This window comes from Phoenix dactylifera, chromosome 2 (genome assembly GCF_051530095.1).
Source record: "Phoenix dactylifera cultivar Ajwa chromosome 2, Ajwa_hap1_PhDact_Kaust_v1.1, whole genome shotgun sequence".
Lineage (NCBI taxonomy): Eukaryota > Viridiplantae > Streptophyta > Magnoliopsida > Arecales > Arecaceae > Phoenix > Phoenix dactylifera.
Window position 1 is genome coordinate 478,820 of NC_143191.1, and position 10,994 is coordinate 489,813.

At 40.4% G+C, this 10,994-nt stretch overlaps 1 protein-coding gene and 1 long non-coding RNA gene across 2 annotated transcripts; both read right to left on the reverse strand.

The window, feature by feature from the left end:
• Nucleotides 1-797: 797 nt before the first annotated feature.
• Nucleotides 798-3,263, reverse strand: LOC148714490 (uncharacterized). Its single transcript, XR_015974841.2, has 2 exons — nucleotides 2,797-3,263; nucleotides 798-2,236 (listed from the first exon to the last, which is right to left on the reverse strand). It is a non-coding gene; the product is annotated as an uncharacterized LOC148714490 (long non-coding RNA).
• A 3,042-nt stretch (nucleotides 3,264-6,305) lies between these two features.
• LOC103714738 (transcription factor MYB61) lies at nucleotides 6,306-9,121 on the reverse strand. Its single transcript, XM_039114647.3, has 4 exons — nucleotides 8,433-9,121; nucleotides 8,154-8,335; nucleotides 7,877-8,006; nucleotides 6,306-7,726 (listed from the first exon to the last, which is right to left on the reverse strand). The coding sequence occupies exons 1-4, from the start codon at nucleotides 8,561-8,563 to the stop codon at nucleotides 6,667-6,669; spliced, it is 1,503 nt and encodes a 500-aa protein (XP_038970575.1). The 5' UTR covers nucleotides 8,564-9,121; the 3' UTR covers nucleotides 6,306-6,666.
• Between the last annotated feature and the right edge of the window lie 1,873 nt (nucleotides 9,122-10,994).

Sequence of the window (10,994 nt, forward strand, 5' to 3'; positions counted from 1 at the left end):
AAACGTATTTTGAATTGAAGAAATAGTTTGATCTCCTATATATAAAACGTAATCAATTCTAAAATAAAAAAAGATTCACCTTTTTGAATTGAAGAAAGATTCTTTAAATGATTTTGCTGTCTCATCATCACTATTTTTATTAAGTTGTTTTCTTTTATGGATCATACCTTTTTTACGAAATGTAGGTTCTATTTTCATTTCATTTACAATTTCTTCAAATAAAATCAAAGCAGCCATGAATCCATTTTTTCTATAACTTTTTAAATAAGAAAGAAGACCTTTTAACTAATTTATAACAACATTAATATACATGTCTTCAGCTTGTAAGTTCTTAATAACTAAGTTAACAACAAACAATATATGATACCAAATATTCATGCCTAATAAGAATTCAAAATTCTCAATCTCATATGTGGCTAACATGTGGCTTCACTCTTTGTTTTAGGATCTTTACTAGTTTTTACTAATTGAACTAAGGCATCTCTTATTTAAGGAGCTTGGTATTTAATTGCTTTGACACTTTTATTACAATTTTTCCAACGTATCTGTGACAAGAGTTTAAGAGTCAATGTGGATACATTATCTTGTAAAATTTTTTATCGTTTTATAAAAAAGAAAATAAGGTATAAATTTATTGTATCACTCCAAAAAAAAATATAGCCTTAAGATATGAGTTAGCAGTACCACACAATATTAAAATCAAGTTATGACACCCACATAGTGTGTAAAATATTCTAGGATTTATATCCAATAATCTTCTTTGTACGCCTTGATGCTTTTCTTTCATATTAGACTCGTTGTCATACTCTTGTCCTCTTATATCATTAACCTTAACTTTATATTTTTTTATTGTATTTATAAGTTCACTAAAAAGGCCTTTTCCAAAGGTACCATCTACTTCTAAAAATTATAAAAAATATTCTTCTACCTTTACTGGACTTGTTGAAGTATCTACACATCTTAAAACTAGGATCATTTGTTCTTGATGGCTTGCATTAGGAGTGCAATCAAGTATTATAAAAAAATATTTTACTTATTTAATCTTTTTACTTATTATAGTTTTAATTTCAGATGCTAACATTTGAATTAATTCATTTTGAATGTTATGACCTAATTAATGATTGTGAATTTCACCATGTTGAATGCTTTGAACATGTTCTTGCATTACTAGATCAAATTTTGCAATCATTTCAATAAGACTTAGAAAATTTTCGTTATTTCTTTAGTAGATCTTTTTATTTTTTTTCCAAAATGCTAAATTATTTTTTGCAAGATTTTTCACGACAACAATAATTCTCAATAGTATTTTTTTTCAATAATCCTTCTCTTGGTTTATTTGTTTTTGGAGACTTTTGTTAATTGTCTTATTTTTCAACAATTTCACTTCTAAATTAATCCACCTATTCATGTTAGTAATATGTTCATTAGTTATTTTATAATTTTTGAGCTTAATACCTAGATTTTTTTCAATTCCTAGTTCCTTCATTAACTAAGTGACTCGTGCTAAACTTTGAATCAAATAATTTACAACAAAAATAATATATCCTATCCAAATTCTTCGAATACACTAACCATCTTCTATCATATTTTTCACCACTAGGTAACTTATGAATGTAATATATCATAGAGAAGTATCTATTATTTTCATCCCTAGAAAAATGAAGATCATAATCTCTAATTGAACTTCTTTCCAATAATAGCTCTCTCAACTTTGTATCAATCTGTTTCCATTAATCAGGATCATATATATTTGTATAAATAAAATTAGTTTCACTAAGCTCTACACTATCCTTGTTTATCCTATCTCCATCTAATTCCTCATTGTGTTCTTTACTAGAGATTGTTTCAGTAGATGTTTGAATACTACTATGAATCTAGTTGTCAATCTCATTTTGTTTCATTCTTTTAATGTTATATTCTAATACTATTTCGGATGCTTATTCTGTTACTATTTTTTGAGTTGAATTTGATGTGATGTTTTGTTTGTTTGTGATAACAAATCTATCTAGAGTTTCTTTTTGAGATTGAATGAATTTTTCGATTTTTCTTTATTTTTGAGTTTTTCATACTCATATTTATATTTTCTATTAGACATTTGAATCTAAAAATAATATTATCAATCAAAACAATTAAGATAATTAAAAATATAAAAAAATTAAAAATAATAAATGATCGAGAAAGGGTGGAGTTGGAGAAGTGGCCGAAGTTGCAACTGTTGAGAACGCCCAGCAGCTCCCTGCAACACCAAAGCATAACACAAAAACACTTCAGATCTTCAATTCTTCTCCACTTCTTTCACTTAATACATGATAATTTTAATTTTTACTCTAACTTTTGACTTAGAGAACAAGAAATCCAAGAATAATCCACTAAAACTCTAACTTCTGACTCAGAGGCCCTGACCCTTAAAACTTCATTTGATTATCTCACCCAGATCAACAGTAGAAGCGAATAAAAAAAAGGTTAAATCCTTATCAGTTATCAACCAAGCAGAATTGACAACAAGAACACACTTGAATGGTTGAAATCTTGAGAAACAAAATAATCCTAGATTCAAAGATTATAAAAAGAATAGAAAAGAAAATATATTTCATTAGTTAAAAATATTTTATTTTGGATGAAGAAATTGAGAATCAAGAAATCACTATTTGTGCAGAAAATTAAAACAAAAAAGGAAACTGAAAAATGATCTAAACAACGTGGTACTCTCTGGGTCTCTAGCTCTCTCTAGCTCCCCAAGAAAAGTGAAAAGAAGACGAAGTAGAAGAAGCCAAGTAGCCAAGTAAGCCAACAAACCCCACGCTTTCTCTGGCTCTTTTTGGGCCTCTCTGCTTCTTATCCCACGCTCTCTCCGTCTCCGCTTCTTTCCCTACATGTATAATGTATTCCTACTCTCTCAGTCTCTCTTTCTCAATTTCTCACTTTCTCTCCCTGAGTCCATGTCTCTCTCCCTCTTGGCGAGCCGGCGAGGTGGGGGCTGGAGAGGAGAGAACTCAGAGAAGGGGGGAGAGGTCCAATAGGAGAGAACTTGGAGGTTGTCGCCGGGCCCGGGTCACGCTTCTGTGAGAAGCTTGACTGCCCTGAGCGAGAAGCAATAAGATTGGGGAAGGAGGAATGGCGAAGAAGGAATAGGTCCGATAAGCAATAGAAAAGCTGGAAAGTGGAAAGGACTCGCCTTTCCTTAACAACGAAAGAAGAAAAGTTTGATCTCCTGTTCGGCTGTTCTTGGCTATGATGGGATTGGGACGGTGACGTTTCCCCTTCCGACGTCTTGTCGTCTTGAAGGCATGAGGTAGGTACTAGGTACCAAAATGAATTAGCAATAGCAATTTCCAGCCGTCCATCCTTCCATGTCGAGCGTCTTCTTTTCTGGGGGTATAAATCTGCACTACTGGGTGCTTGTTCTCTTCTGAAATTGCCGTAGCTCTACTTTATTTGTTGGCTGTGGTGGGCCTTTCTTCAGACCGGAGTCTCAGGCGACAACCTCAGCCATCTAAGAATTGAGCCGACTCTGTACCAAAATGAATTAGCAACAGCAATTTTCGGCCGTCCATCCTTCCACGTCGAGCGCCTTTTTTCTTTGGAGTATGAATCTGGAGTACCGGGTGCATGTTCTGTTACTGAAATTGTTGTAGCTCTACTATATTTGCGGATTGCGGTGGGTCTTTTTTGGATTGGGGCCTTAGGTGAGTTACCTAAGAGTTGAGCCGCTCCTATCCTAGCCCCACTTTGTTTGAACTAGTTAGTATTCGAAGCTGAAGAGTTACTGAAGTTTTTGTAACATCGGGCCAATTGAGACGCAAAAAATCTGTTCCACACCTGTATAGATTTAGAAGAAGCCTTTTATTATTCAAGCCTTCGAAGTTGATAACATTCGCTCGAGTCATCTTGATATCATTGCCCAGAGCTGGGGTTGCCCAAGCTTGGATGACATCTGTTCCTTTTCTTTTTTCCATTGTTGCTCTCGTTGTCCTTGCTTGCGTCAAGACAATAACAGTGGAGGGAATAAAAGATCTTAACTTATTCCATGGGTCACTGATTGTCTCTTCTCTCTCCCAGCTCTCCTGGTACCCATGTCCTATTTTTCACATTCTTTTTTTCCCTATCCATTCATTCTCTTGTAAGACATGGTCTGTGTCATGTTCGCTGCTGCTGGAGGAGGAATGCATGTTTGGCTGGGAACTTGGTTTCTCTTAATGCCTGGTGGTGTCAACAGTGGTTGTTTCCGTCTTTTGCCTCCACATCATAACCTCGAGCAGTAGCACCTAATTGATAGGCCGCCTCTTAATAGGCTATAGCATGAATTCGCTAGTGAAGTTTTCCATACATCATTGACTAACAAATGATCAAAAAGAGTTTCAAATATCCATCAAAGAACTTCTCATATGTGATGCAGATGATGTATGACTTCCTTGGAAGTCCTCATGTCGCACCCCCTGTCAGAAAGAAGATAAAACACCCGGGGCTGCAGTATAACTGCAGATATAAATGAGCCGATTGCTCGAGCATTTAGACTTGGATAATTATGGTGCTCGGTCTCTCTCTCTCTCTCTCTCTCTCTCTCTCTCTCTCTCTTGTGAGAGAGTGTGTGGGAGAGGGAGAGGGAGAGGGAGAGGGAGAGGAAGAGAGGACTCGATGCACCAGGTAGGCTTCTATTATAGACCGTACTGATGATTTAATACAAAATAGAACTTGTCTAGGCAAAAAAGAGAAGATACATATTTTGCAGTCTAGGCAATTTGGCACAAGGGAGAAAGATTTGCCTGTGTTCATCTGTTATATAGGTTTGGACATGGCCATTTGATGACTGACTGATCTCTTTCTGGCAGTATTTTCTATAAACATATTCAGTACATCATGACATGCGCATAGACTGAATTACATATACTGTGCAATACATTGGATAATGAGGCACCAGTATACAATTATGCTCATCACCTACTTATGCTCTCTCCGCATGCATCATAGATGTATTTCCCCCTCCATTAATAACATCTGCTCGAACACTCTGCTGAAGATCATCTCTGCGGGTTTGCAACGATTTGCGGGACAAAAATTGGTGAGTTGTGGAGCTTAAATGCTGTGGGGGCCTGAGGTTTCTAGCCTGGAAAGACCGTCATACAGACCTCCATAATTGCTATGGGGGCGCATAAAGATCAAATTTTATGGACCATTTGAATCTAACCCTCTTGTTTCATCCCCTTCTTTTAAGTGATGAGCTCCTCCAGCTCAAGCAAAAGCATCTTACCACACAGCTCACATGCATTTCTAATAGACATGAGGGCCATAATAAATTAATGGGGGACAATCCGTTTGTGCATGCTGTAGAGCATGCCACGCTTGTTCCTCAGGTCATCCTCTGCTGTGAGTCACGCCCTCGCAAGATGATGAATATTTTAGATATTATCATGTAGTCGGCGAAATTACGTTGAGGTGAAAACGTTGCATATCTCTAGTATTTCTTCTGTCCGCTGATGATCCTAAGTCAATGTTGGGCCCCCTGTTTCATCCGATGTCACCTTCTTCGTTTTGATTAATAGACGTAAGAAAGTTCTGAAGACATGCTGGCCCCCCATCCTTATCAGGTCTGCCGTTAAGTTCTAACTTACGATGGATGCCATCTTACTGCGAGCGCACGCAGAACACACGCGCGCGCGCGCGCGCACACACACACACACAGAGAGAGAGAGAGAGAGAGAGAGCAGGAATATTGGGAATGCGGAATAAGCCTTCTTTTCTTCTTTTTGCTTTTTCTCTATGCTATGTCATTCGAAAACATGGACATGCGTCGCATGCTTTCTCTTGATTTGCAAGCTTCCAGCTTTCCAGAGTGAGGGGGGCTTGAAATAATGCCTAGAGGTAAAGGTGACCAGATCACATGGCTTGTGATCGATATGGGTTCGAGGGTCACTTTCTTCCTGCTATTAGGTGGCTGCAATAGATCCTTATCCGTCTATTATTGGATGGATGGTTTGCTTTTCTCATTGGAGGGAGGGCGATGGAATCGCCTTTTTCGACAGTAAGAACCAAGCATCTCAGTCCCTTGCCTCCAAAGCCTCCCCATGAAGTAGAAAGCATGCATTTATCCGAGCAGCTATCGCATAAGCCAGCGACAGGCGGACAGGTACGTATAAATCTAGTCTTGCGAACGTATACAGTATGAGGTAGCGCATGTTGACTGCTGGAAAAGTTGAAACCATTCGCATCTCGGAGGACTGCCGATACGAAACCATACCTTGTGGTGATTTCTTCGTTTGATATGATATGATATTTGCAGTAAAGAAGGGAGAGTGGAAGACGACCCGGACAAACAAAAAGTAGAGATTTTGATTGTTTACAAGGGATAACATCGATATGGGAATTTGCAAAGGAAAACAGGGACAGACAAAAAAAAAAAAAAACACCGAAACAATCTTTATTCTGCGCCTAGCTAGTCTCACTCAGTCTGCACAAATATTCAGGGCTGAAGAGCTGCTGAAAGTTGTTGTGTCATCAGACCTATCTGCAAGAGAAAAATCTATGGCGCGCACACCTGTAAAAATTTAAAAGAAGTTTTTTTTTTCTTTTTTATATTACTCGAGCCTTCTGAAGTCGAAAATTCTCCTCGTAGGATAGCTCCAGCTTCGGTATCTCTCTTTTTCTCCACTGTACTCATCTTCTCGCAATCTAAATCTGTTCAAAAGCAACAGATACACTCTGGAAATCCTTGCCGTAGATGTTCGAAGCTTGCTGCTGCTGCTGCTGCTGCTGCTGCTGCTGTGCTTGCTGATTCAGGTAGCAGGTACTTAAGCCATCGACCATGAACTGGCTCTCTGTTTTGATGTCGCCATATAGAGGTTGGCTCTGATTCTGGATTGCTGCGGATGCCGGGAAGGCGCCGTGGAGGTACTCGGACCATTTCAGGTCCTCGGGCTCCCCTTGGAGCTGGATTGGAGCGTCTCTATCTGGTGGCAAGTCCGGCCATGGGAAGATTCCGTTGTCGAAGTAGGAGCTGTTGCTCTGCAATTCAATTCCACCACCGGTGTTCCCACTGCTCCCGCTGCTGCTGCTGCAATTGGCAGCCTCCCAGTAGGAGGAAATGCCGGCACAGCTCGGTGGAGGATTATCCATCACAGGCTTCAAGCCCATCCAAGTCGAGAGAGCTGAGCCGGAGGCAGACGGGAGCAGAGTGGACATCGCGCTGCAGCAGCTGAATTCCGGGTTCGAATCAACTAACTGGCTGCCGTGATTGAACCAGAGAAGTGGATTGGGGGTGACGGCGAGGCCGACCGAAGCAGTCCGATTGCCACCGCAGTCGGAGGCATAACTCGACTGTGGAAGAGGGAAGAAGCCAGGCGAGTTGGATGAGCGGCAGCTTGATGTGCTGTCCTGGCTGGCGACGAACCGGTCCAGAAGGAACTGCGGAGCGCCCGTTGTCGCCGAATTCTTCGGGTTCGAGCTCTCCCCGGCGAACTTATCCACCATCTGCATCACAGATCGAGCGGACTTGGGTATGGAAGGATTAAGAGCAGCAGAGGAGGGGAGGCCGAGGTCAGTGGCTCCAGAAATGCTCCGGCCGCCGTTGGCAGGGACTTTGTCGTCCCCGCCTTGCTGCGTCTCGGCGAGCGGCTTGTGGGTGGTGGGGTCGATGCCTCTCTGCCTCAGCTTCTTCTTAATGCAGGAGTTCCAGAAGTTCTTGATCTCGTTGTCAGTTCTCCCTGGCAACTGCGCTGCAATCTGCGACCACCTGCCGAATGTTGAAAAAGAGAAGGAACAGAAAGAATGTGTTGGGAAACGAGACATGTCAGAACTCGGCAGTCAGTCAGTAGTGGTACCATGAAAAGCCCAAAAGAGAGAGAGAGAGAGAGAGAGAGAGAGAGATTCTGGCGCTCTGTACCTGTTTCCTAGGACTGCATGGACTTCAATTATGAGGTCCTCCTCCTCCTGTGAGAATGTGCCCCTCTTTAGATCAGGCCTCAGGTAGTTTATCCACCTCAGTCTGCAGCTCTTCCCACACCTCTGAAGGCCTGAATTGTGTTGGATTTGTGAGAAAAATCGAGAGAGAGAGAGAGAGAGAGAGAGAGATTAGCATGTCCACATCTCCATTTTGGTCATGTCAGAAATGCATGGCAGCTATTTATGTGTGGAGTATGGCAGGTGTGGTGCCACTTTACCTGCCTGTTTGGGGACTGAACTCCAACATCCATGGCCATATTTAGTTATATGCTTCAGGAGCTTCTCATCTTCCTCGGGAGACCACAGGCCTTTCCTCAACTTTTGCTTGTAGCAGCAGGAGTGCCTCCCCATTTCGACGCCGAGAAATGCGTTCCGACCGACAGAGGCTTCGGTATCAGTCCTGCTCGATTGTCGCAAGGAATGTCAGGGAAAGAGATGGAGATCGACCAAGCAGCAGCGATCGAGGAAGGGATGGAACTAGGAGGAAAGGGGCTGACCTTAAAGGGGAGCGGGAGGGGTCGCAGTCAAGCGTGTGGGGATTCAGCCGAGGTCTTCTTCCCACCTTTTTCGCTCTCTCCTCCTCCCCTTCTTTTGAAGGTGGCGAGAAAGGGGGAGGAGGTTCAATCATCTCAGCAGCAAATGTCTCATCCCCTTCCGAGAATTAATGCCTCCGGTGCAGCAATGGTGGGGCAGTCACCCCGATATTCTAATGGAGAGAACTACAAGCCTTTCCATCTCCAATTAGCTTTACAACCAAGCCAGTAAAAGTAACAAGGTAACAAATTAACACAAAACATATCGGGAAAGACTTTTGACTCTGAACTAGCTCTCCCCATTAGTCTCTTCTGCATTGGACTCCAAGCAATCCAACCTCTCGCCTTTTCTCGCTACCCTTTATCACGAAGATCTCGTCCCACAGCACCCACAGATTCGGAAAAGGGGAAGGGGTTGGAAAGTTTTGTCATGGCAAGAAATACCCATCTATGATTAGTTTGAGAGCGTTTTGCCAATATAGTAGTTTGCTTCTACGTTGCCCGAGAAAGCCAGAAAAATAAGATACCCATCCGAATTCCCGCAATGATCCTGTGACGGTGGGAGCAGCTCACAGGGCCCCTCTTTACTTTCTGGGTAAATTCCCAAATCTCTGATCGCCTTCCGAAAGTTTTCATCATTGTTCCGAAAGAACAGCATGCTATATTTTTTTTTTATTTTATTCCAGAACAGATGGCATCTTTCTTTATGTACTTCCCTCGGAATTTGGTATCCTTCCATTTGGGAGAATACATAGCTTGGATCCCACCCCCCTTGCTTTCTTTCAGGACAGTGAAACTTACCTATGGAACAAGTTCGGTTTTATATTTATAACCGAAGACACAGAGTCATTAAATAATGCTCTGCTAGCTCTGCCCATATTACCGCATAATCTCAAAATACAGGTTTAATTAAGCCTAATACTCGATCACTTGTGCTAGCTGCGACACCTGCAATTTCATCACAAAACTTAATTTCAGTACGTTTTGTTCTGTAGTTTCCGTAAATGCTGATCGGTGCCCGCACATTTCTGCATTGCTTCTTAAATTCTAATGATTTCTCGTATGCGCGGTGCAAAGGTAATACAGTGAGCTGAAAGCTTAATACGGTGCAATGGAAAGGCTATCTTAGGCTTTATTTGCGCAAGTGGGAGGACTCAATAAGCTGTGTCTCTCTATCTGATGCCGTTCAGCTTGATGTCTTTCTAGTCTTAATCATAGACTACAAGCTGGAGTGAAGTTTTACTTAAGAAATTTTCTAGCACCAGTATATAACTGGCTGTGGGAGGAGAACGTAAGAATAAAATAATCAGACATGCACGCAGTATATATGTTGGCGTCTTAATTTTATTTCCCCATAAATGATTAGAAGGGTACAGCTTCATGATTGAGTGCATGTGATCCTAGGTAATTCTTGATTAAAAAAAAGGATGGAAATTAATCATGATAAGTATATCATAATAGTTGTAGATTCTGGCCATTTCTCTGTCTGTGGTTGCTGTTGCATATATAGGACCCCTTAAGGCATCTCAGATCGATCCTTGCTGTTTCCAGCAAATGAGATGTGAGATGGGCTCTGTGGCATTCAACTGACTGTTAACCATGAAAAAGATTTGGAAATAGAAGACTACTGTAACTTTAATAATAATAAAAAATCCTAGATTTGAGTATTCCATGGACGAATATCGAACAGATTCAAGCCTAGAGAAAATTATCATAAAGTTTATTTCGTATTATTATTTGACATTAGCCATCCGCCAAGCACATGGAAGACTTCTAGTCTGCATCCAAATAATATAAAAAGAGATGAACTTTGTTTTTCACATGTATAAAATTAATCACCAGACATCCAAATCATGGATTCACATAATTGATCGTGACCTATACCATTAAAAAATATTCAAATATTAGAAATCACGTATTCTGATAGTCTCTAACCTATACACGAAGTAGTTACAAAATTGAACAATTAAGATTATATGCAAACATATTTTGCCATTATCTAAACATTGATTTTTTAATTTACACATATTTTGATATGTGCAGATCATGATCAATAAGATAACTGTTTAAATTATTCTATCTTGCGTTTTAGCACGTTACTACAATAGAAATCATCTAATTTTTGTCTGCTCGCTGCTTATATTAGATATGATTTTTGATTTATAGGTATTCTCAATATTTCAGATCTTGATCAATGGTATGGATGTTGGATTGTGATACGTGATTATTAATTTTTAATATGAAAGGAGCAGATACCTCCCTTTTTTTGTCTGGACTCTGGAGTCCATCCGATACAAAAATTATATAACAACTTTGTAGATTAATGTTCTTTTTTGGAGCAGAAAATCCAATATGCATCTCGACTAACAGTTTCGTGGTGATGTTCTATTGGTATTAGGCCATCCATGTCACATCGATCATATCTGTACAGCTCCGATGGGCCTAATTGTGGGCACATCGTGCAACCGGCCGTGATCTGGCGCTCATAGTTGATCCATGATTATAGAGAGCCAATTGGTTGTGGTC

Coding starts and splice junctions, on each gene's coding strand:
- LOC103714738 (XM_039114647.3), bottom strand. CDS start 8,563: ATGATTGAACCTCCTCCCCCTTTCTCGCCACCTTCAAAAGAAGGGGAG. Junction 8,336..8,432: donor CCCTCCCGCTCCCCTTTAAG/GTCAGCCCCTTT, acceptor ACAATCGAGCAG/GACTGATACCGAAGCCTCTG. Junction 8,007..8,153: donor TTCAGTCCCCAAACAGGCAG/GTAAAGTGGCAC, acceptor AACACAATTCAG/GCCTTCAGAGGTGTGGGAAG.